Here is a 27007-nt window from a genome sequence, read left to right as displayed (position 1 = left end):
TAGAACACGACAATGTTTCTGTACTCATCTGCGGCGACCTCAACTGCAGTTGGTTTAAATACGACCCACTTACTAAGTTAAATGTTCGGCTGCCTGATCTTGAAGTAGCTCAGCGAGGCCAAACTTGGGCAAAGGATCTTTTGGTACGCAACTGCCAGATGCTAAATGGAACAACAAAGGGCGATTCTCCCGCAAATCCGACGTGGCATTGCATGGCTCGAACAAATACTCTTGACTACATTTGGGCCTCGGCGGATCTCTTCCACAAAGTCTCTTCCCTTAAAGTGCGGCCGATGTCATCTAGCGATCATAACCTGCTGCGGCTTGTTTGGCGTGAAGAGCATTGCAATACGCCAGAAAAATACTCCTCCCAATTACAAGCAAACGCAGCAGGCATAAGGTACCTTATGCTCAAAAAACAGTGTTCTTTGGGTGAAATTCATCTACGAGTTGTTCTCTCAGATTACAAACAGTAGGAAGCTGCCCTCCTCTTGGTGCAGGGCAATTGTAGTTCCGATATACAAGAAGGGATGTCGAGCCGATCCTGCTAACTATCGCCCGATCGCCCTCCTAGATACTATTGGGAACATTTTCGGCTCTTTTTTGCGCAAACAGCTGGTGAATTAGGCAATTTCAGCAGGAAAACTTGACTGTCGCCAAACATGGTTCACGAAAAACGTGGGGACTGATGTGAATCTGACAATATTGTCATTCTTAAAGTTGTCAGCGATGGAGGCGAAAAAAAGAATCTTCCTGGCGTTTGTCGATCTTCGACAAGCTTTTGACGCCATTAATAGGACCAAACTATGGGCAAAATTACGCTTGTGGCATTGTCCAGATCATCTGTTAGAGCCCATCATCGCCCTGCACTCCAACACGTCCATTCAAATCAGAGTCAACTCACAAGGCGACCTCACAGATCCAATAAGAACATTTAAAGTCGTCAAACAAGGTTGTTCCCTTGCAGCAGATCTTTTTAAACTCTTTATAGCTGATTTACCGGAGTGGCTAAAGTCTGTCCATTGTTTTCCCCCCAAGCTTAATGGATCCTTCATTAATCACCTGGTTTATGCCGACGACATAGTGTTGGTTGACCAAACTCAAATTGGCCTCCAACATCTTCTTTCTCGCCTGCATGAGTTTCTAACCTTTAATGAGCTCAATTTAAATGCAGAGAAAACAAAAATCATGTGCATCGGTCAAGGTAGGTCAAAGAAAGACAGGTCTTTCCAATGGCATATAGAAGAAAAAGTGCTAAATGTTGTCAAGTCTATCCGCTACCTTGGTGCAATGGTCAATGACTCGGTCTACGAAGCTGCATGGACCAGTGATCTGATGGACAAAATAAAGATCCTGAGTCTCCAAGCTGCCAAAATAAACATTGACTACGGGAAATTTTCTGTCACTCCCGTAGTAATGTTTTATCTTCAAAAAGTAATTCCAACTATCACTTTTGGCGGCGAAGCAGCCTTGAACATCAATCACTACCTATGGTGCCAATTGGAGGGAAAGTTTTGGAGACGTGTTCTGAGCCTTCCGAATTATATCTCTATGTCAGCGTTGAGATACGAGCTAGCTTTGAACTCTATGTATATGACAATTGTCTGGAAATCTTTATCTACCTTGCGTAAAATACTACTCGGCTCTACCATCCCGGCATACGGCATCTTTAAGCCGGGGCAAGAATCCATCGACAATGTCCTTATACACGCATGGAAGCTCAAACTAAATTCTATCATGGCTGATGCAGGCAAATTGGAAGAAGAGCTAGTCAAGCGTCCACAACATGCTAAGAAGAAGCTAGCAAAATGGGATTGGATCACAACCTACAACACCCGCCTAGCTCTCAAATCTACCCTGCCTACTTCCAGAAGTCTGGTCAAACTACACTGTCAACCAAAATATCTCACAAACTGTCCGTCTCGCCATCATAGGGCACAATTTCTAAGGCTGCGACTGAACGCTTTAAATACTAATGAGATGCTCTGGAGGCAAAAGAACAAAGAAACAGCTAATAATTACTGCCGCTTTTGCAAAACTACAGAAGTAGAGTCCCTAAAGCACCTAGCTATATTATGCCCAATGCTGACAAATCTCCGTGAGGTGCATCTAAACGAATTCAAAACACAATCCCAGGAGTCTGATGATTGGTGGGACTACGCCACAGCAGGTCATAACATCAAGCTTTCCTGCAACCTCATCAATTTTTTTGATGAAGCCCTAAAGTCGGTACCCAACTGAAGGCCGCGAGTATCTGAAAGATCTGCCTTCATAGTGGTTGCCTCTGCCGGTAACTGTGTCACCTTATAGTATAACATCTATTGTTAAATTTGGCTAAGGCTACTCGGGGAGGAGATGAAAAAAGAAAATGTATCTAATTTGTCTTTCTTTTTGAAAATGTAACAAAAACATGATATGAAATATCAAGTTGAGGTTTTACAATAAAATAAATAAGGCAAAACCACCCAGGGAAGTGCAGATTTTTTATGTCCGACTTAGTGGTCCAGTGCCAATGAACATGACCCTCAGCGAGCTGTGACCGAGACGGCCCAAAAGAATAATAAACAGCTTTCCCATGATGTTGCTGCATGAGCCAACAGTAAAAATACTGACGAGAAAGACTTGTGTAAGCGAAGGGAAACCAGCAAAACTGATTCTGGAGATGGATTGGACATAGGAAGGATGGCCAGTCGCAGAAAACTCAGTGGCAGCAACTTATAACGACACAAGGATCAGATGAGACAGGGTAGTGGGTGTCCAATTACCTTTTTTAGGTGATGGCAACTACCTATATCAATGAGGCCCTGGTGAAAGACAGTTGACAAGGGTACTAGACGGCTGGAAAAATGGTCTCATGATTTAAGGCCTGGCTCCACGCTGAAGTGAAGTAGGATGATGCAGGAACCCCGGAATTGACTTTTACCAGCAAAGAAACCCAACTAGGGTATGCCCAAACAAATACATCCAGCCAGTATGACCAGGTGAGTACTTAAAACTTCAGCACTGGTTGGAAACTCCTCTAACCAGTCAGCAGACCGCTTTCTTCCAAGTTCCAAGACGAGAGAGCTAAGATTGAAAGCTGGGATGAGGGAAGCCCACACGGACCCCTTCAAAAAGGGGCTGGCCAATGCCAGCCCACCATTCATTAGAGGGGGCTAAGGAGGTGGAGGTCAGGTGGCCAACAATTCTGATTGGCCATCAAGACTACTATTGGCCAACAATTCTGATTGGCCATCAAGATTAACGGTTCGCCCAGACCACCCCTACAGCATGTTGGAGGGACTGCCCAGTGCTTACACTGGTCTAAATCAGTAGAAAACCAACGGGAGGAGCCCATTTGGTCAGAACGGCTGTTATATGCCTACCTTGTGGCTTTCCTGAGCAAAGGGTGTAATAAAATACAACATGTTAGAAAACAGTACTTGGAAAAATGTATTAGTACCCAAGTGGTTATTTGAAAGATACATTGGTGGTCTAATGCCGTAAAAAGGCTTGTACAACTGGTGAAGCCAAAACTAAATTACAGATTCAATCAGCCTACTCCTGAAAACCAATGCAGGCTGATAATCATCATAGGGCAAAAATGGGTTGCTTGAGATGCAAGGACGCAGAGCCTTATGAGTGACCCAGGACCATATACCTTGAGTGAAGTAAAAAGTTGCAATGAAAGGGGATATTAAAGATGTCCCATGGCCAGAATAAATAAGTCTGTGATCTAGCTGTGTATTTGTACAGCGCCTATGACCAAACCGCATGTAATTGCTATTGCTCCGGGGACAAGTAGACCTTTTCCGGCCACTCTGGGATGATACCCAAAAAGATGAGTTTTAAGTTTTCATCTGAAGCTCAGAAGGCTAGATCAAAGATTTGGTGGGAGCGAGTTTCCGAGGTTAATCACCTGACTTGGAAAGACCGTCCCATCGCTCTAGAAAGCTTAAATCCAACACACACTAGGAATGAAAGTGCAGAGGTAGTAAAGGCACAACCCACCGAGCTGGCTTACTTAAATCTAACATTTTGTACTTGATCGCCACCAAAATAATAATGCTATCTTCATTACCGAAACCTGACTCGCACCAACCTCCTCCGTCTTCAGTGTCCTCATCTCACCCGGATACAGCATCCAACATGTTTACTGATGGGAAAACTAGGAGTCACACACCACATGGACAGGCCCTGTACAGTACACAATCACCATTAGATTTAATGGAAACTTGTTTGCCAATTCTTTGTATCGAACAAGGACTCTACTACTTTCCAACTCATCTACAGACCACCTCACAGGTGTGGTACCTTCCTAGTTGAGATGATGTAAGTGGTTTCAACCCAGCACTCCAACTAAGCAATGCCTAGCGTGAGATGCCCAGCTGGAACCCTTAATTATATATTTTTATGTCAAAATCTTCTATTTCTGAACGATGTATCCTTCTATCAAACCCCTCTCTTTGAATCCCCCCCGGTTTCACTGAACCAAGAAGATTTATTTGAGGGATTGAACAATATATATATCACACTTTTATGAATTATAAACAATATCTGGATATCAGACTATTAACATTTATACATTGATCAGCAATGGGTAATATTACAATCAACAATCTCTTTAATCAATAGGAGTCTTGATGAAAAGAATAATGTAGCATAGGATACAACTTAGTGTGGGTGCAATGATATGAGATTAATGCAGCACAGAAATAAAACTTGATATGGATTCAATCAAATGCAATGTAATCACTCTTTCCCCCTGATACTACTCAATCCCCCCTAATACGCAATATGAAGAGATGGAATGAGGGAACACAGGTTTCAGGAATATACAATCAACAATGCAGTTTCAATCCCAATTCCCCCAGCAAGCTTAGAGAACAGGAATAATTTTAAAACGGGTCAAATGCTTTTGAATGTGATTTTGTAATGAATGGGAAAAATGCTAAAATGACTTTAATTCGCTAAATGGCATTCAAAACTAGTGGGAGTCGCTTTGGATTGGTTCAGGTACACACTAGCAATGATGTTCGAATGACTGGCAGATTGGAAATTGAATTCAGAGGTTGAATGCAAGAAATAGCTGTTTTATATATGGAGTGAAATTGAGCCAAATGCAGAATGGCGGCAAACTTTACAGCGCGCGAGAAATACCATTACAGAAAAACTATAAGGTTCATTTTTCTCAAAAAGAGTCAAGATTTCAAATGAAAGATGCGCTTTTGAAGATTAGAAACAATGATTGGCTTACACTAAGCGGCTATGAAGATGCAAGATACCCAACGGTCAGCCACCAGAACAGGGCGCCTCCGGTCTGACTTTTGCCCGCTGAGACACTTGTCTTTCTTCAGCAAATATATTTAGCGCAAAGAGGATCTATCACTACAATTATCACAGGACTATATGAATGAGAGAAGGATTCAGGACAGACGACGAAGATTCTACAAGGCTGTCTGGATATGATAGAGTGGGTTTTTGGATGGTATTACTTAAGGCTAAGAGATTGGCTACGGACAATTCTATGGAATAAGAATAGGCCTGTCAGGATCTGGTCAAGGGTTTTGGACTGGAATCTGCTTGCCACCGGACAGGATTCAGGCGCTTGGTACTGCACTTAGCAAGGCACCCCAGTCTCTGCACGGCCTCTTGGACTGGATTTGACGGGTTGGTTCTGGGTTACAGCTCTGCTCTACCGGTTTGGATCTCTGGGTTCTAGCAAAGGTTCTTGGCAGGAAGCAGAAAAACAGCACAGCCAGGCTGTTGAATTGGTTGGGCCCCTTGGAAGTTTGGGGTTAAAATCAGGTTGCAAGATTTTAAAGGCCAGCTGAGAAGGGTTCAGCTTGGGCCTTCTGCTTTCAGAGTTCTGGAGTCTGGATCTGGATTCTCCTTCAGAGCACTTCGCCAGTACATCAGTTGATGGGTGAATGTGTGTGTCTCTGTGCCCTCAACAGTACCTATTTATGTATTTCCCAAAAGGGGTGGGTAGGCTGATTATACTATGCCCACCCTCTAGGAAACTGATTGGTCCAAGTATTCCCTCTCTCCTGATTTGAGAAGGAACAGTGTGTCATGATGTGTCATGATATGTCATGTTTATGGTCCAGGGAGAAAACCCTACATTTGTTTCTGTACAGTATCTTATTTTTCACAAAAAGCATATTTATAATCTCACCAATTTACTAATACTACATATTTACATCCCAAATTAAATAAAGCACGTATCTGTTCAAGTCCCATCTTCTTAAGAGTTTTGGTTCACAAATGACAGTTTTTCCACGCTTTTAGTCGGTTACCCAGTGTCAGATCTGTACACATTTTTTCACATACATGCGCATAACATGTGGGCATATTCCTGCAAATTTTCATATTCCTAACATTATCACAATTGCTACAATCTTAACATTTTTGTGGTTCAGTCTCTGAACATCGCACAATTTCCAGAGTAGTTTCTACTTGTGTGCAACATTTTCATTTTAACAATCTATAAATTCCAGATTTTTACAAGTTTAGCACAGTTTTCTATAAGTCTTTTTCGCAAACATATATTTTCTTCAGTCCAGATACACATTTCAGTCTAGCTCCGCCCCCAAGGCTTGTCTGAGCCAGAGATGCAACCTAAGCTTGTTCCTGCCAGCAGCTGGTTTCTATTGACGCCCAAATTAACATTTTCTTTTCAGTCAAGGGAGCCTTTTGTCTCCTGGCAGAGCAACAGGCCAAAGTCCCCCTCCCAGTTCCTTTCGCACCTCCCTGCCAGTTTCTCAGCAGAGCAGGGGGAAAGATTCCTTTGTTGGGTAGAAGGTGTGGAATGTCTTTGAAGCTCAGTGTGGCTAACTTTACTCACTTTTAAAATGGTGTTTAAAATAGTCTTTTCCTAAAATACAAATTACATTTTTACAAATAGATCTACAAATCTTTTAATTCCAGCCTTTTTAAAATATAGTTTTGAATTGTATCCACCTCTATTGCTTTTGATAGGAGTTATTTTCGATACTTAGATTTTAATGTAGAAGTTTAAAATGACAGGTTAAGTAAAAGCCAGCTTCTGACACAGGCGAGCGGCGGTACTATGCCCATTTCTGACATATTTTTCCCATGGAAGCACCTTTGAATGTAGATTTTTCTTATAATGAAATGTATTTCTGCTACATTGTGCTTAGGTGGATTCTTTCAATACAGTGATGTTTAACACCCAGCAAGGATGTTGGATCTTTTGTGATGTTTGACAACCATGATTTTTGCACTTTTAACAGCCAAGGAAAAACAGATTTTTAAAACAGTTTTTCCCTTGCAAGGCAGCATTGCTTCTTCAAGTAGTTTCGTTTTACTCTGTGGTAGGTTTTGGCAGTGGTCTTCTGTGTTACCACTGACATAGGCGAAAGTGGATTGGCGGCCTATTTTTCCAGGTTTTCCTGCGCACTTTCAGAGATCTTTTTGGCGGCCATTCTGATGTTTCTGATGAAAGCAGCGCACAATAATGTAGCAGGGCATAGACTAGTGGGTTAAAACATCCCACAATGAGTTACTGCCTACAGCTTCAGTCTCCTATACAACCAATGTGCTTCTTGAAGACTTCAATCTCCCTTCAAACCAAGCCATCAAAAACACAAGAGAAGCATTCCCATCCCTTGCAGAATCGATGGGCATAACCTAGCATCTACTAGTCCACACACACATTAGGGGTAATAACTTAGATCTCAATTTTTGCTGTTTTACTCCATATACCTCTGTGGAACCCCCTGCCCCTCCCATGTGTTGCTGTTGTTTTGAACATGACCTTTGGATGCAAGTAAATCTTTTTTGGGGGCACTGTGTGTGGTCTGAAATTTCACCCAGAGCTTTGGTCATCTTGTCTTTTGCCCATCTTCCTGACTTCCTGGGCTGGATTTGCCTTTTTTGCTAAGCCCTTTCCTGGGCAAAGCCTTGGCTTTTTCTGGGCAGTGCAGCTATGTGTTTGTAGCCGGATGTGGTGGCTGGGACTGTCAGGCCCCAGTCTCCATTCTGGTCGATTGTGTCTGTTGCTGGGCAGACGTGGTGGCCAGAGGCTGTCTAGTATTGGTTGTTGAATGGTGCAGATCCTTACCGTTGGAGGCCGTGGCCATGCATTCTACTCATTGCATTATCTGTTTTTAAATGATTGCTGCTGCACTAGGAGTAAAGTAGTCACTACCATAATTACCTTGCATATATTTATTTACAACCCTACCAGCCTCCCCTGTAGAAGTGTTTTTTTTTTATCTTTGCCAAAATAAAACTTAAAAAATAAAAATGAAATCAGTTGGTTAGTTGGCCCTACAAATGAATGGCGTACCAGATACTTTTATTAGAAATATCCCCTACAAAGAAGAGGAAAGATGCAGAAAAACTAGCCCTACTGCCTACAGCCTTAACATCGCTGCATATCTATTTGAATTAGTTGTACCAGTAGATCAGTGCCACAGGAAGGAGCTCTAATACTACTGACTAATTTGAAGAGGAACTTTCATGTAAAAAGGTATCTTCTAATTTACATGCATGCAAAATGAGTACAAAAGGATAATTTTGAGTTAAAGTAGAATAATGAGTAAAAGAAATTGGGAAATTGAATGGCATTTTTAAAATGTTAACAGTAAGAATTCAGTGCAAGGAACAACTGAAAGTGCACATATACGTTCATAAATGAAGTTGCTGAAGACACATTTGGTTGAGCCACTTTTATTACACCTGGAACTGTTTTATAACTGTAATTAAGCCATTCTCTTTCTGAAGGCTGCTGAGCGAGCACATGGGTAGCTCAAAAAGGTCCTAGAGGGATGTGTTTTGTGCACAGTGTGCAGAAATGGCCATAAGCACTAACATTGCAGCGGGCAGTCAATGTGGGGAAAAAATCCAAACGGCGCATACAGGCTGTTTCTCCCTACTCGCATCCCTTCTCACGCTCTCCTAACTACCCTTCCAGTGACAATTAGTTTTGGCTTCCCGGCAGCTCTTATAGTGCCACTTACTAGTGCAAACTAACGAGCATTGGCAAAGCCAACTGTTTTGGTTTTTGTGTAGACATGGAATAGGCATGTGCCATGCACTGCCATCATGGTCTTAGATGGCCATAGGATGGAAACAGCTAGAAAACTGATTGAATAACTTGGCATCTGATAGCAGTGCAAGCCCAGTGCTGATCTCATACCTATACACAAGCCAAAACTACTGGCTTTGCCACTGCTTATTAGTAATAGGACTTCAGTACGAGGAACAGATGCAATGGCACGTGCATTGGTTCCAAATCGATGAAAAGATTGTTTTTACTGCATCACAAAGGTAGCTCAAAGAGATACCTGGCGGGTGTGTTTTTGGGTGGTGGAGGAAGGTGTTGGTTGGGAATGGCTATAGGGATTAGCATGGCCCTTCGCGTCAATGAGTGGGTAAAAGCCACATGCCACCCACAAGCTGTGAGATTCCTTGCATCCCATCTCTTCTTTCTGCACTCATTGTACATGTGGGGTGAAAAATACTCCACAAATCTTAGGTGGATCCTGGGTGAACTGCCACTCCCTGCTGCACATTAGGATTGTGACTTCCCAACAGGGACAGTGCCCATTTGCCCCATTGTGAATTATATGAATATATTACGGATACAGTGATGGACTGAAAAAGGAGTCGGACTGCAAAAGGAGATTTTCAAATGATTCTTTGATAAATCAAATAAGAAAAGGCCATTCTATCCCAAATTATTTTTTATTATAGTATTATATTGTAATATTATCAACTTTTAATACTTTTTCATCATAAAAGAGCATGAACAATGAACCATTTCAAGTTACAACAATCAAATTAAATTATCAGATTAAAATTAAAACACAGCGAACTACAGAATTTTGACAGTTGGGTCAGGGTCTACACATCGATCGCTATGTCCATCACAGACGTTCAATAACGGTGGCAATCCTTTACAAAGTTTCATGAACTAGATGATAAGAGCTTCCTGGTTGCCACTCATCACGGTGTTCCAAGGGTTGTCAGCCGTAACAATCCCATCCATGCTGGCAGATCTCAAAGCTAGAGTCTAGCCTCAATGAAGAGGTACGCAACAACAACATATTTCGTTCCTTGCCCCAGTAATTTCCAGGGACCTCACTGAATTAAATGCAAGTTTTAAGTAGTCCCAAACTAGTGAGTTACCCAGGAAATGATTCATGTACTTGGGGAATAGTTCCTGGTCTTGAATGTATTCAATGAATGAATAGGGTAGCTTTAGTTTTGGTAGCGAAGTTGACAGTCCGCTGATCCTTGCCCAGCGATGGTAAAAGAGCCTTCATGGCTTTCCTAAAGAGTGTTAAAGGCATCGAAAGGGTGTTCTCCGGAGCTAATGCAAGCCATCTACCGTCATGTGCTTTAGCTGTACAATAAGAATGGATGACATAAGACCTGACCTACTCAATAGTCGTCCCAGCATCAACCCATTCAATGAGTCTTTTGGGACGTTACCAAGCTTCCAGTAAGTGATCAAACAGCTCAGATTGAATTTCACCATGATCGATTGGATGTTAATTTCAAGGAAAAATATCTCTGCATTTGAATGGGGAGGTAGTATCTGTAGTCTCAAGAATGACAAGCTCCCATTTTGTTATTTCCGGCAGATCCCAAAGGTCCATGTCTCAGCCCCATACAGAATAATTGGTATAATCATTGCCTGACGAGCTTGACCAAGATTCCCACCGAGAATAACCAAGGGGGATTGTTCCTGCCTAAAATGTCCTCTGTCGAAAAACCTAATTCTATCTGGCCCTACCACAATAGAAAAATCCTAAAGAGCAGAGCAGTGTGCTTCCGGTTAAGACTTCCTTGGCTGAACTCAGTGGGCTTCTTCTCAGGAAAGTGTTCTTGGTTCCAATGAAAAAGTTTTATTTAAAGGCAGTAAATAAAGTTCATTAATCCTCCCTGTACACTCGTCAAGAGATTCTGTAATTTGTGGTATATATTTTAAGTCTTAACATCTTTACGCTGTTACGAATCCTAGGGTATTATCACTGCTTCCATGGGGCAAGCCCCTTTCCCATGGAGCCAGGGAGGTGAGGCCGCTACCCGATAGTCCGCCTGGCGGTGATACTCCGAAACCTTCAAGGACAACATTGACTCTCTAGCTCCAGCATTGGCAGACCTGCAACCTCTCCTTCACCACTGATGTTTTCCCCACCTCTCTCAAGCATTCTCTTGTGCACCCTATGTTTAAATAACCCTCTGCCAACCCTTCTATTCTGGCAAACTATAGCCAGATCTCCATCACTCCCTTCCCCAGCAAACTCCTGGAGAAGTTGGCTATTGCTCAGCTTACCCTCCACACTGAATCTGTTGGTTGTCTCCATGACCATCAGTCTGGATTTAGAGCATCCAGGGGCACGTAAACTGCTCTTCTGAACACCTGTGAAGACCTGCTCTCAAACCTTGATGCTAACTCTCCCTCTGCCCTCATGACCTCTCCTCTGCTTTGAATACAGTAAACCAAAACATCCTGATCTCCCGTCTCCAGGCATCACAGATCAGGCCCTGTCGTAGCTAGCATCCTTTCTCTCTGGCCGTCCTTCCCAGGTGGAAGGTGTCCGGTCAAATGTTCGAATCAAAATGGTCGAATGACAAAAGGGTCGAGTCAAAAGGATCGAAAACAAAAGGGTTGTTTTTTTTTTTTTGCTTTCGTATAGGTATAAAAAGGTGTTTTTACACCAAAAACAGGGGTTTGGGGTGCCCCCCCCCCAAAAAAATATTCGACCCTTTTGTCATTGGACCATTTTGATTCGAACATTTGACCTATAACCCAGGTGGAACTGGGGTCCTTTCTACTATCACTCTCTCTACTTGTGGTGTGCCCATTGGATCTAATCTATCCGCCTGGTTTTTAAATATCTGTATGGCCCCTTTGGGCCCACATGATCTCTGCCTTCACCTCCAACTTTCAGTATTATGCGGATGACGCACAGACCTTTCACGCTACCCTCAGCCTCTTCCTCCTCTTCGCTCATTCCTGACTGTCCGGCTATTCAGTCCTGGTATGCTGCTAATGATCTCTGCCTTAATGCCAGTACGACAAAGATCGTTCTCATTGGGACCCCTGCTTCCGCTTTCCCACTCTGGCCGGCCTACGTTGGCCCTGCACCCTCACCCACGAATGAATCAAAAACTCTGGGGGTCATCATGTCCAGAAAGTCCCACTACCAGTGTCGCGATGCCCGCTCCCGGGGAGCCGGCTTAGGCCCTGCGTCCCCGAAAGCGGACATCAAGTCCCCGAGGAAGGTCCCAGCAACCCCTTATAGGGGCCCTTTGGACAGCGTCCTGGCCCCTATGGCGCCAGGCTCATAGAAAACGTCAGTCGTGGCGCCATAGGCGCCAGGCTCATTATGAAAGTGTTTGGGTGCACTTACCTGATGCAGACCATGCTGCAGAACCCCGGCCTCCTTGAGGCCTGAAAGGAACTACTTTACCTGTGGGACTCATTTACCACCCGGGCGTGGTCAGGGAAGGATACATACCTGATTGGAGGAAGGACACATTCTAGGAACTTCTTCCAAGGCTATTTAAACCACACCCGATCAGCCACACGTGCTTCGCGTTGTTCTGCATCTAGCAGCTGGACGCTCACCGTGTCTGCTCCTGCATCTTGACTTCTGCCACACCTGCCAGCATCCTGAATCACCTGCAAAGGAAGGGAACAAGAGAACAGAAGAAGGAGAAGGCCTCACCTGCTAAATCTGCATCCCAGAGACATTTCGCCGACAATCCTGAAAAGGAAGACATTTTTAAAAGCACATCGCATCGATCGCTGCAGCGCCGCATTCTACTCACCTTTACAGGGCGCCTCCATGTTCAGCAGCGACCATCCGGATTTGCAGTCGCGCCCCCGCGCCTAGGGAGAAAAAGACAAGAACAAAGGTGACAGAAAGAAGGGAAAAGGGAAGCTAAAACTCCATGTCAAGACTTACCTGTTGGGTCATTCCCTTTTCATTTCGGGTCCGCGCCGCATCCAGGCATTTTCGGACCCCGGCCCCTAAGGGGAAAAAGACATCAGCGTTAATGAGTGAATGAAAAGACATTACCAAAACACTCATTAAAGACTTACCTGATTTCCACAAGGATTTCACCGCTCACCTCGGGTCGGTGCCTGTGCCCCGGCATTCCGTACCCCAGCCCCTATGGGGAAAAAGACACTAGCATTAGAATATTAATGCATGGACACAAGGGGAACCACTTATAGAAAAACTTACCTGGAAGCCAAGCAAGTTTGGTTCTCACCCATCCGAAAATCCAGTGACGTAACTGGATACCAACGCGCCCCTGCATCAGAAGCAGGATGGAGAGCTCGTCCTTCCAGACCCTAAGAAGGATACTTCTGCGAGTCAGACAAGCCAGATCTGGGGCCCGGTCCAGTCCGTCTTCCGAACCCTGCGCATCACCTTAGACGAGGTCACAGCAGTGCGAACCAGGCCAGCGCCCCCGTGGGAGTCAGGTGAGCGTTACAACCAGCTGCACCTCATCAGAGGTATTCTACCTTTTCTCACCTTCCCCCAGAGGTTTACCGTCTCCAGAGCCCTGGTTCGCTCCAGAATGGACTACTGCAACAGTCTCCTTCTCAATCTCCCTACTCTCTGTCCTCTTCAACTTATCCAGAACAGAACCGCAAGGCTTATCCTTGGCCTCAAGCCAAGGGACCACATCGCTCCGGCGCTGAAATCACTCAACTGGCTGCAAGGATAAAGTTCAAGTCCCTCTGCATAGTCCACAAGACTTTCGGGGGCCGGGGCCGTTACTAACTACAACACTCTTCCAAAATACTCTCCTCCTTCTAGAGCCCTCCACTCGGCCCGTTCCAACTCTCTGCCGGTGAGCCGTTTTTTCAAACAGATTTGGGGGTAGATCCTTATTCTCTGCAGGTGCCTCCCTCTGGAACAACCTCCCTGCCTCTTTCCGGCTTGAGCTGCACATCCTTAAGTTCTGGAAACCCCTCAAGACCTTCCTCTTCTCTCTCTCCTGCTAACCTCCTTTTTCTTCTCCCCTGCTTCCCTCCTTCCTTCTCCTCCCCAACCTGCTCAGTTCGCTGACTGGTCGCCTGGTGCACCTCCAGCACCTCACAGGTCCCCGGCTTCACCTGCCAGTCCTGCACTTGCCTCCGGGCCTCTGCACTCTGCTTGGCACTAATGCACTTGGAATATGCTCCATGAAAGGTGCAACCACAATGCACTTCAGACCCCTGTTGGACTGGGCGCACTTGTCCACCTCCCCCTCCTTCGCACTTCCTGTGTTGCGCACTTGTACGACCTTGAATGTACTAGGCATAGCAAGTTTGTCTGTCCCGTCCTCCCTCTGTCTCCCCTGCCTAGCTGGGTTGTGCCTGAATACATAGGTGCATTAGATGACCAACCACCAGTCGATCTGAAATGTTGCCGGGCCTAGTACGGTAGTTTGTTTTTGCATGTCCTTTTCCCCGTTACCCCACCCTCTCGCCCCCACTCTGTCACCCACTAACACTAGTCCATATGCCTCTGGCCTAGTCTGCTAGTTATTGTTAGATCGTTTGGAATCTTCAAGGCCTAAGAATGACGACTGTATTCCCTTTTTCCCTCTCTGCCTTGAAGTGCTTTGAAGCACTTCACCTCTGTATAAACGCTTTACAAATAAACAGTTACAATTAGTGGGTAGATCTCATGGGAAGGGTAGCCCTCCATGGGACCAGTGTCAATCACCTTCGGAGAAAGCAATATTCCCATCTTTCCTCTAAACCCACTCAGTACCTGTGGTCCCCCACACCTCTATCTGTGTACAGCTGAGAAAACAAAGTCTCAAGAAGATACTGAGTCGAAGAAGAATGCTAATGTACTCTGTGCGGATCATCTGTTCAGTACTGTGACGAGGAGGAAGGCTGGAGAATTGAGAACTACCTACAGGAACCAGAATGCACAGTCTAGTTGCTGGAGACTGCCTATTGGTTTTCCATAGTACGAATTTGAAGAAAAACTATGCCATTGATTAACGAATGCCGCAGACAGGGAGACACAGGGCGGAGCTGTTGACCGGGAAGAAGGTGGAATGAAAACTGTCTGCAGCGGTGCTGCCACTAACCGTCCAACCACGAGAAACCAAAGAGAAACCAAGTATGTGGAAGGCTTTGGGTGCCACCTGGAGCGAAACCGCGCAGCCTGACTTGCTGATGGTGAAGCAGGGAGCCGGTCAACAGATGGAGCTGAGAGAGGAGGATCACCCAGAGAGTCAGAGAAGCCCGAGCAGGACACCACACAGCAGGAATCCAAAACCAAGGTACAGGTGCTGCCTGGGCTCGTAACAGGTTGTGGGAACCGAACGAAGAGAGCCTAAGAAGGGTCGGGACCCGATGAGAAGTGAAGCTGAGAATAAATGGGTCAAGGACCCTCAGAGAAAGATAAGGACAGAGACATATGCCAGATCCATAGGAACTTGACAGGACAGTAAGCCAAGTGTCTATGAAGGCCAATACCAAGGGGCCTGGGATCCAAAGAAACCAGAGGCAAAGCAGACAGGTCGGAGACCTGAAAGAAGTAAAAGCAGAAAGTAACTTTGTAAAGTGTCCTATGTTTAACAGTACCTGGCAGGAGAGTATACCTGCACTGTTCACTTGGACAGTCAGTGAAGCGGGGGTAAAGATCCCGCGAAAGGAATACACCAGCGTCTGGCACCCATATGAATTTGGGCAAGGGCCGCAAGAGCAAAGCACATGGGTTGAGGACCCAGATAAGAGAGAAGAAACACAGAATCGGGGGGCTAAGGCCCAGAGCAAGTCTGGAGAGCCTGAGCGAATATAAAGGGATTTGGGACCCACACAGAAAAGAAGAGTGTTGTGGAAGAAGTCGGGGAGATCTCGAGACGGCCCAGAGGGATCTGCGGCCCACATGAAGGGGAGAAATAAGTGCAATGAGTAGGGGTAGAGGACCCATTGCCAAAGAAAGACATTTGTGGGAACTGCAAATTCTATGGTGAAGTCTGGCAGGATAGTGCACCAGACTTGCCGCTACAGTTTTGAGTTGGAGGTAGAAACAAGGGGCAGAGACTTTCCCTCCTGATACAAGGAAAAGAGATTTTGTGATTTTAAAAAAAAGGCCTACAGTGAAGTATGGCAGGATAGTGAACCAGACTTAACACTGCGTTTGGGATTTGAAGATGAGAAGAAGAGACTTCTCCCCCCATTGATACTTGGGAACAGTGTTTAAAGAATCACTTGTGTTTTATATAAACAGAACTTTAAAAGGGCTCTATCCAGAACAAGAGCAGGCCCCGTGTGGATCAAGAAGACGCCCAGTTATCTTTAGTTTAGTGTAAGGGACAGAAATAGGCTTGCACACAGGACGGGGGACATTTTACTTTACAGACATCCCGACAGTCCTCAGTATTTTTTTGAGGTAGGGCAATCCCTCATAGAAATGGGGCAATGTGGGTTTTTTCGTTTTCTTTACCTTTATAAGGGTTTCCCTACAACCATGCCACCACTATGTCAGACTCGTATTTCTGCACCCTTACAATCCATAGGGATCCTTCTTGTATCCTTTCCCAATTCATTTTATGCTTTTCATGAGCTTTCTCCTATGATAGGTTGAATCCTCCAGATTCTAGTCTATTAATTACTTTAGCACTGTCTTGTGATTCTTTATACTTGACAACACTCGTGGCTCTTGCCAATGTTCACACTTTGGGTTTCTCGGGCTCCCGAAGCCCACATTCACAGTTACTTCACCTATTTCTAGTTGCCTCCCCTTTCACTGGACCACCCTGCTACCTTCTTCAGTGTTGGGCTGGTTCTTTGGATTTGGGGTTTTGTCATGGCATCTTGCCCTGGTTTTGCTCTCTGATCTATCAACATCTGTTTCTCAACCTGCCTGCCTCAGCAGTGTCTGCGCACACAGACGGAGCGGAGGACTCGTGTCTCCTGATGCGCTTGGTTTCAGCATTTGTCTGCTCCAAGTCCACCAAAGGGACCTCATGGTCATGCTACCAAGCGGGATGGTCTTCTAAACCCTGTCCCTGCACAGTTTGCTCCACTGCTCTTCGTCGGCCTTCTGACATTTGTCTCTGCTCCTTTGATTCATTCGTGCTTTGGCTGGTTCCGCGGCCCAGCAGTGCTCCACTCCCCCATGACATTCCTTCGCCGAAGGCTCTCTTCAGCATAAGAGTCTCTCTGCCTCTCATTGGGTTCTTTGTGTCTTTAAGATTACCATCAACTCTTAAAGGGGTGTTTTCGTTTCTTTTAGTTGGTTAGGCGAAATCCAGCATTGCCTATAGCCAAAGAGATGGAAATTGTATTACTCGTTGGTGATGCAGCAGTATAAATTGCCCTATAAACTGATCGTGTTTCTCTCATAGGGAGTTACTCATGGGAATGGTAGTTCTTATCCCCAAAAGGGGAGTCCCTCCCAGTGTGGTCCACTTGCCCGGACTCTTAGGGGAAGGTCTTGGTTAGCAAACTCGCCTCTCTTGCCTCAAAAGCGGTGACTCCCCTTTAGGGAGAAGGGACAGACACCCTAGATTTGTCACAATAAACTATGTGGAGACCTGTTTTTCGGGGTTAGTAACTTTCATATTATCTCTAGCAAGTAAAGTCTGGAATGTATGCAGTTAAGTTGCCTCGTTCTCATCCCGCTCGCTGGCATTAAACATCCGCACTTGGCGAAGTCTGGATAAATTGGACCTCGCTGGCTGCAGGGTCTGTGGCTGCAAGGATTGAAGGTTTCAAAATCAGTCTGGTTGTGAGGGCACACACGGCACCACTCTGATCACCTGCTGAGCCTGCCTGCTCCTACGGCAAGGAAACACCAGCCTTCCACTGCCTAGCAACGTTGAAGGACATGCCCCCTTGCCTCACTCTGATTTCGCTTGCCGGCATTAAACATCTGCTCCTGGCGAAGTCAGACCTCGTTGTCTGTGGCGGGGCGTGCGATTCCACTCACCTTGACTGACATCTGCCCACAATTCCGTCTTCCCGATGCAGCTCATGGCAGTCTTTCCGGCATCAACACTACCAGCACGACCAGTTGATTATCTGGATCCTAGGGCTGCCTGTCTTATGTTGGTAGCATTTACATGTTCATTGTTAAGTCTGCCTGGATACCTCACGATTTGCTACTTCCCGAAACTATTCCAATCTTACTCCAAACCCCCCCCCCCCCACCTTGCACTGCTAACCCTGTTCTAGTTGACTTTGGTCTATGGAAAGCTAGATCACTTTGCAATAAATCCTCATCAGTTCTGGACTTGTTTGAGACTCAATCTACACTTTCTCTGTGTCACTGAGACATGGATCCCTCCTTTCAATACCACAGTAACTGCTTCCCTAACCACTGCTGATACCTCCTTTTGTCATATCCGACGTACCTCCTGGCCGTGGCTGATGAACTGGAATACTATACCACGCAAACAATGTAATTGTTTTACCCTCCTCAACTCCACTTCCTACATTTTCCTCCTTTGAATATTCCCTCACTACCTTTTCTAAACCTTCTTATCTTATTCCTGCTTATCTGTCACGCTCCGAGCCCTATCAACTCATTATTCTGCGATGACATTGTCACTCTCCTTGCCACTATTTCTCCATTGGCTAGTCCTCTTGTACTTATAGGCGTTTATAATCTTCATTTTGCTTCTACTCAGTTTCAATTCTTGACATTTTGGACTCTTACTTCCTTTCGTCTCTTCCCACTCCCCCTTCTCTAGGTCACATCTTGATCTTATTTCTGTTTCCTCCTCTCTGTCCATTTCTGATGTATCATCTCTCCCTGTTTATCTTTCTGATCATTATCTTCTTCTTGCCTCCATCTTTCCCATACCTCCTGTTAAGGATTTCAATCAGGCGACACACACCTTGGTCTCGGCCTAGTATGCAGCGCACGACTGAAATGTGTATCTTTTTATATTGATTCAATATTGAGATGGCCAACCACTCATATCGCACCCCTTTTCCAAATACCCTGGGTCACAATGGACCATGAACCAGGCTGGTTGGTAAAAAACAATATTTATTTAAAAATTCTAAAGAAATCATACACTTTTAATATGCGACAGCAATCACCAATGGGGTGAGAATTACAATGAGAATGTGAGCAATGCACTGGGTTTAACCTGCTAGTTGAACATAGACACAGCACAGTGGAATAGGAGCACTTTTTGATTTAGAAAAGATAGCATGCAAGTTAGATTTTCCCCCTGCAATGTTCCCTCAACCCACACATAATCAATTCTGAGTGGATAAAAAAGAAGCAGCAGGTAATCAGGAATAAAAGACAGGAAACCGAATCCAAATCTGAACTTCCCTCCCCAAATAAAAGAGAAAAACTGATTTTAAACCCCTTGCAATATTATGAAATGGTACTCTGAAATGGACAAATAAATAATGAATGTGTGTTAACCTTGAAGCAAATAGATTTCCTCACTAAAGCAACAATGCAAAGACACTAACGATCACAAAGAATGGATTACCAAAAGCATATAGTTCGCAAATGAGTGGTAAGTTTAAAACATGTTGCCACGTTGGAAACTTTGCAATTTTTCAATTCCCGCCTGAAATTCCCCAAACGGTTTGTAATAAAAATGGATGAAATACACTGATTTGCAGTGCGTTTTTGGTTGGGGAATAGCTATGTATCACAGGTACAATATGGAAGTGAAATTAAATCTCTAGCTGGTAAATTGGTTAAGTTATGCAAAATATAAAAAGGTGCGCTTTGAGTAAAATAGAGCTGTGACATAGGAAAGGAAATCAGTTGTGGCGAGAACCGTTTTACTTTACACTAGAGTATTCAGGCTAGGCCACCAAAGAGGGACACAGTAAGCCCCAGGGTTGATTCGCGAGTTCAACCCTCTCACCCCAGCGCCCAACCCTGGCGGAAACCAGTCCGATCACTCGAAATAGGACTAATGTCTTAGGATTACACAAGACAAAATTACTAAAGAGATGGCGCTAGCACTAGAATCAAGGGCAAGGTTGCAAGAACGATTCTAACAGTTTCAACAAGTTATCAGGTTGAGGATAGGATGACTTAAGAGTGGGATAAGGACAAAGACAAGATATGTTATGGGTTTCTATAGGTTGGCGATCTATACTTACAGTCCACTTTTAGTTTGGGATTTTGGACAATCAATGGCTCTAGTCACTACACGGCATGGCGCCTGGCAAACAGCTGGGCAGTTCTGGTCACCGGATGGCACTGGACTGGAATGGCAATTCTGGTCACTGGATACTAAAGGTCAGCTAAATGGCAGGATGCGTGCAGTTAGTGGTAGCGGGATGCTTCCCAAAAACACCACAGCTTCCCCCTTGGGTTATTTGGGAATTTTAGTGGGATTACAGAATTGAGGCCTTGCTGGAGCAGGATCAGCAATGCTTGGGTTTTGCAGTGGGCCCTGCAGTAGGGTCACCAATGCTTTGGCCTTGTAGTTGGGATCTGATTAGATGGAACAGGAATGGAGCGCAGGAACGTCAGGAAGAGTGTGTCTGTCCAAAGTCTTGTCAGGGACTCTTATTTATAATGCATAGTGACATCATCAAAGTATGACTGGGGCAGGCTTAACTAAACACGCCTCGAACAACGTGATTGGACAAGGGCGATAGTCTCCGCCTCGCTCTCAGCTGGTTGGATTTCAGGAAAATGTCAGATTTATGATGTGAGTTTTACAATGTCCAAGAACCTCCCACTTACTTCAACTAAAATCCGATTTTGCCACATACATACATTTATACAATTGCAATCTCTTAGCAAATTATATACACAGGTTACATATTTTGTGCAGCACATAGCAGTCCAATCCTCCAGTCCGTGAGACCTTGTTTCACCCTTCTACCAGTTTTTTGTGCTTTTTCAATGGGATTTATGTAACTCAAAATTCTATAACTTTATACATGGGTGTGGATGATCATAAGGGATGTATGTATACAAATATGCATTTGCAACCTGGATACTTTTCTTGGAATCCGCAATACTTTGCCCTTTCTGTCCCAAGGTGTCAGTGAATTCTACCATATCATAAAAGAAAGTCCAAAAATTCCTTTTTACGCTGTGAAAATTCTACATTTTTACAAAGTCTTGCTGCAGGGATTAAAGTCTTTAAAGTTTATTTATGAAATAGTCTTTGGAAACAAATGGCAGTCCTTTGTCACTGGATCATTATTTTTTCATCCTTCAACTGCTACCAACTGTCATTTTCTTCAAAGCAAGGTGGGGGTTTCTCAGCTTGAGTGAAGGTCTATTGTCCCCTCACACTTTTAAACTTCCTGGCCCTGGGAGTTCCATTGTCAGTGTGTTCACCTAGCCTCGATTCTTTCCAACCTAGTAATTATCATTTAGGTGTCAGTATCTGCTGAGAGTTTATGGTGTGGCTCCCTTCCTTAGGGGGAAGCTTTTAGGGCTGCCAACTGGAATAACTTGTTTGTGGGAGCTTGCACATCCAGCCCACGTGGCTTCAAATATTTATTTTCTTATTTTGGGTCCTGAATTAAAACAAACCTGTGGAATAAAATAGCCCATGTGTATGTTATCACCAACAACACAACCCCTTTGCGTTGCTAAATAAGGCAAGCTTTCATTCAACAATTTCCTTTTTAAATGGGCCTTTAGTTTGCAAAGCCCCATTTTTTACATGTTTGGTGAACAGCTGGCATTTCTTTCTTTAAATTCGGTTTGGCAGCTCCATCAGATTCCCACACTGTCTTTGCAGCCATAGTCATTTTCTTGAAAGCAGGACTTTTGTCTGAAGCACAGATATATTGAAACTGACCTGGCTCAGAAAGTTAGTCTCTTTGAACTGCTGAGCTTTGGATACTTTTGTAAAGAAATAAACGTGCGTTCCTGTGCGAGTAAAAGTGAAGTTCCTTGTTGATTTCTCTCAGAGTTGGTTTGACAGGGTCTTTCATTCAGGAATTATGCCTGGCTTTGGTGAAGCGCAATGAGATATACTGGGCATGGCCTTATTAATCACAGTGGTTTCAGAATGAACAGATGGAATTAGCGTCAAAGCAGCATTTTTAAAAGGTGAAAAAGTTTCATTTTGATGGGGAATTTTGGGTTTTCAGCAAAGCAGTGCTGCCTTTTTACTTTATTCCATTTATACGTTTCAGAACACACTGGCACACTCCTTCAGGGTGTTCCCTTGTTCCATCCTGCCTGATGTGTGCTTGGCAGGACGGTGCAGCCATTTTCTTTTTTGTTGCAAAACGCAGTTTTGAGGCCATGGCGCTCACAGGAGCCAGCGCAGCCATATTGCTGTTTCTTGCGCAAATGCAGGTTGGTGATGTGGGGAAATGCTGTTCAGTGGGTCAATATATCCCACACTCCTACACCACTTGTCTCTCCTTCCCCCCTCATTCTACCAACGTGGCTTCAATAACCCTTTGTTCGTCTCCACATGTATCTCTGCCTTACCATCCTACTCTACCTTCTCTGCCCTGTCAGCTGAAAATGGAGCCTCCGTTTTCTTCTCCACACTTTCCTCATCTCTCGACACTCTTTATCCTACTTCTGTTTTCCGTCCTTGTAAACCCTCTCAACCTGGGCTCTCTACCCACCTTCAGTCAATGCGCCGTGTTCTACACTGACTGGAAAGGCGATGGCTTCATTCCAAATTTGAGGGCGACTTCAATTCATACTTGTATAACGTCTTATATGATGATTTTATTCTTGCTGCTGTACAATTGCATTTCTCTGATCTCCTTCATGCACAGTCCACTCACCCGCAATGCCTTTTTCAAACCTTTTCTCATCTTCTCTTCCCTTCAACCTTGAACCACTCATTTAACTCTTCGCTATCTGCCTCTGACATAGCCTCTTTTTTCTCCTCCTAGGTGACCTCCCTCCGCCTTGCTATTGACTCCTCTTCCTCACCATCACCCTGCCCACCTGTTTTTCCTCCAACCACCTCTATCTCTCATTTCTCTACCATCACAGACAAAGACATCGCTCTTCTGATGACCCGTGCTCATCCCACTGCCGCACCAACTGACCCCATTACAAATGTTATCATATCTAAGCTCTATCCCTCTTTCAAATCTTATTTCACATTCTTCAATATTTGTCTCTCATCCTCAACTTTCCCCTCCTCTTTCAAACACCCTTCCATCATTCCTATTCTAAAGAAACCTTCTGCTGACCCCTCTCGTTTCTAACTTTTGTCCTGTTTCTCTTCTTCTCCATCTTCTAAACTACTTGAACGTCTTGTCTATCTACAGCTTTCCTCATTTGGGTTCTAATAACTCAAGTCTCACTCACTTTCAATCTAGTTTCCGTCCTATGCACTCAACGGAAACCGCTCTTCTCTGTCCTAAACTCGTTACTCATGAAACGTCACTCTAACCACTCTTCCATTCTTATTCTACTAGACCTTTCTGCTGCCTTCAACACTGTTGATTGCTCACTCTTGCTAGCTTCCATTTCATCCTTTGGTTTTTCTGGCACTGTTCTTTCCTGGTTCAAATCTTATTTGTCCCAACAGACATTCTCTTTTTCTTGGGGTGGGACAACTTCGGATCACCATCCTCTTGCCCATGGTGTCACACAAGGATCGGTTCTGGGACCTTTTCTCTTTTCTCTCTATACTTCTCCTCTAGGTAAAGTGATTTCTTCTTACAGCCTTTCCCATAACTTCTATGCTGATGACACCCAACTCTTACATTCTTTCTCTTCCTTCTAAACTGACGTTCATACTCAATTGTCCTCATGTTTATGAGCCATCAAATCCATGTTGTCCTCTCATTACCTCACACTTAACACTACAAAAACGGAAGTACTCTACCATTCCCTCCCCTATCCCTCCTTCATTTATATCATTTCCCCCTGCTCAACTTCCCATTGTATCTACTGCCTGAAATCTGGGACTCTACTTTGACTCTGCTCTATCATTTAAATATCACATTTCCATCTCTTCTCATGCTTGCTGCTATAATCTATTCAACGTTTGCTCTTTCTTAACTTTTGATGCAACTTAACTACTGATATCTTCACAAATTTTGTCACACCTCTTCTACTGTTCCACTACACATTTGGGTCTCACAACCTCTCCACTTGCTTCCTTAAAGTCTGTTTGTGTACTTTTCTGTTTGACCTCGCGTGACGCCATATCCTCTGCTCTTCTCACTCTTGGTTGGCTTCCCTTCCATGCACAAATCAAATTCAATTTTCTATCGCTTGTCTTTAAATTTCTCTACGGTCTTACCCCGAATTACCTCTCCTCACTTGTTCCTATTCTATAGCCCCACCCCCTGCTCTCTTTGCTCTAGCTTTTTCATCTTGTAGTACCAGCACCCCCTCAACCCCAGTGCCCAGTCACGGTTTCGCCCATTTGCTCACCTGCTCCTATGCATTGGAATGCTCTTCCTCTTTCTCTACGCTCTATCACAGCTTATTCCTTATTTCGCAAAGCGTTGAAATCTCATCTGATCCAGCAGGGTTGATCTCAGGCTTCATTTGTCAAGTTCTCATTGTATACTATTGTACTGCTTTTTATATTGTTGCTATGTTAAGCGCTTTTGATTAAGCCTCTATAGTCCCAAATAAATACAAAAATATAAATACAAGTTATTGGAGCAGTGCTGTGCACCATGTTATTTCAACATATATGTCATTTCTCACTTCAGGTTTCTAGACAAAACTGAGAATGATTGGTCGTTCAGGGATTTCTTTGAAAAGGTTCCTGGAAAGTATGATCTGCTCAAAATGGATTACAAACTGAATGCAAAGGTAATTCGATTCATGCTTGCACTTGTTGTGCATCTACTTGTTCACATGCAACCAGAACATAGCCCATCTCTGAACTACCTCTGTCACATTTGAAAAACTGATGCCCTTCGTATTCATCCATGAACGCCCATTACACACGAACCCTTCAGCAATGCGCCTATCGCATATGGAGTGCTGTGTTCCGTACAGTTGTATTAGCCAGAATTCACATATTGTCCTCTGTACACACATCTATCAGAGAAACAAAACAGCCTACACAGCAAATCCATGCTCTCAAATTTGGGGTACAATCGCCACCTCCCATGTGCAACTCTCTAGTTCCTCACACAACATACTTCCTTAGATAAAACTGCCACAAATCTGTCTCTTGGTAGCACATCAGCCATGGCTGCATGCATGTTCTCCGTTGTGTTCGTAAAAAGTGCAAAGCGTTTTTTGTTCTCCTCAAACTAGTAATTTATGGCGTGCTTTTAGGATGAAAAAAAGGTGAAGACAGAAACTCAGGTAGATGCTGCACTCCCAAAACTGGCCTCTAAATTGGATACTCGCATTCAGGACTTATTGAACCTCATCTGTAACATCCAGGCCATGGAAGAGAGGATCGTGGAGATGAAATTTGACACCAAGAAGGCACCACTAGGTTGGTTAATGGGCTATCCATTGCATTATCAAATTGACTTTGTAATTGTTCAATGCGCTGTAAGCCTTTAAGCCTCAGTAAGCTTTCTCATGACTCCATACTGAAAACTTGAATAGCAAAGTACTGCAGGACCTCTAACCCAACGTTCAATGTGACGTGTTTCTGCTCCTTGGTTGTATATGTACCACGCACATGCGCTTGTCAGAGCATCCGGGGAAGCAAGTCAGAGCATCCGGGGAAGTCTAGAGAGATTAATACCACTAGTGCCTACTTGTTCTGATGTTAGTGCTTTCACTGCGAGCAAAGAATGGGGCCGCCTCCCAAAATCCCCGCCTGCAAAAGAAATTGCCCAACAATCTGAAAAGGGTCATGTATACAGAAAAGAGGGGTGGCAGTGGCGCGACTCTGGGTCCCAACTGCAGTAAGCTCATCTCCTCCTTGTGTGGGTAATAAATATGTCTCACAATTATTCATATTACTGGCATAACATCAGTTCATTACTGCCATGTCCTTTTAAATAGGAACAATGAATATATGTGCAAAGATTAGTATACAAGCATATTATGCAAACATTTTGTCCACCTCTCCCCAGAGGTTTTTTTTTATTTTTTTTCCTCCCTTTGTTTTGTACATACTCTGACACTCTGATCCAATTGCTACCCAGCACTTTTTTCCTTGGCATACATTTACTGTAAGGCCTTAAGTCAATAGTGGCAGCTGCAGTCTACCACACACAACGAAAACCCAGATAAACAACGAGGGAGTAAAAGAGCCACAGACACAGGCCCCCACTAATCCAGCAATGACCCCAGTGCTCACCCCCAAATAAGAAAGTGAAACCACTGATGTGCCTAAGGGTATTGGGTAAAACATCTCACAGAGCAGCATTGCTGCCCCTGGAGCAAACTGGCCAGATATCGGTATGGAGCCGGTAGATGTCCTACTTATAGGGAATCGTCTTCCTTAACTATGCAGCCGAACCATAAGGCGAAAAATTAATAGTACTGATTAGGCCACCTTTTATTACTGTCGCACAAAGGGCTTTAGGGAACCACACAGGGTGGCATTGCAATCCATAAAGCTCTATGTATAAAAACAAATGTCCTAAATGAGAAACCACGGGTCTGCCTATTCCATCAATGCCTCTACTGCCAGGGTTATGTGTGATGTCTTCATTTGTACATTATACTGCGTTCAAACCTTCATGGGGAGGCTTTCTCTGTGGGTCCTAGTCCAAACGAATGGTCACTTCTCTGTGCGACTCTCCTTCAGAACAACTGTCACTGGTGACATGATGTAGTACTAAATGCGAATAGAACCCAGGAATGTGGACAGCAATAACAAACACGATGGAATTTGGAACTAATCATTCTTTCCCTTGCTCTTCAGGATTTTCTGTCCATCACTTGCTCAGCTAGCCCTCCACACAGTATTATTTCACTAATCTCTCTGACTTTCTGACTGATAGTTTCCTTTTTGTTTTTTTTCCTGGTATTTTACTATAGGCTCGTCACAGTTCACATTTTATTGAAATACGTTCCCTGGCTGGGCTGGCTGTGATCGGAATTAACTTTTGCTATATGTTGCTCCCTCGCATACTAAATTACTTCATTTAAATTGCCTCCGTATCTAGTAAGTCATTGACATGCCTCAGTTCATTAAACAGCTCAATCTCCAT

The 27007-nt window shown here is 44.3% G+C and overlaps 1 protein-coding gene across 1 annotated transcript in view; it reads left to right on the top strand.

The window, feature by feature from the left end:
- The window catches only part of PARP2 (poly(ADP-ribose) polymerase 2), a 695158-nt gene that overhangs the window by 256329 nt on the left and 411822 nt on the right, over window positions 1-27007 (top strand). Inside the window, exons 10-11 of the mRNA XM_069651725.1 lie at window positions 24587-24689; window positions 25164-25329. Coding sequence (XP_069507826.1) covers window positions 24587-24689; window positions 25164-25329 — 269 coding nt within the window. The remainder of the gene's footprint in view (window positions 1-24586; window positions 24690-25163; window positions 25330-27007) is intronic.

The sequence above is a fragment of the Ambystoma mexicanum genome, chromosome 3p (assembly GCF_040938575.1).
Source record: "Ambystoma mexicanum isolate Mex_15411 chromosome 3p, UKY_AmexF1_1, whole genome shotgun sequence".
NCBI classification, from domain to species: domain Eukaryota; kingdom Metazoa; phylum Chordata; class Amphibia; order Caudata; family Ambystomatidae; genus Ambystoma; species Ambystoma mexicanum.
This window is presented reverse-complemented; position numbering and strand designations above follow the sequence as displayed.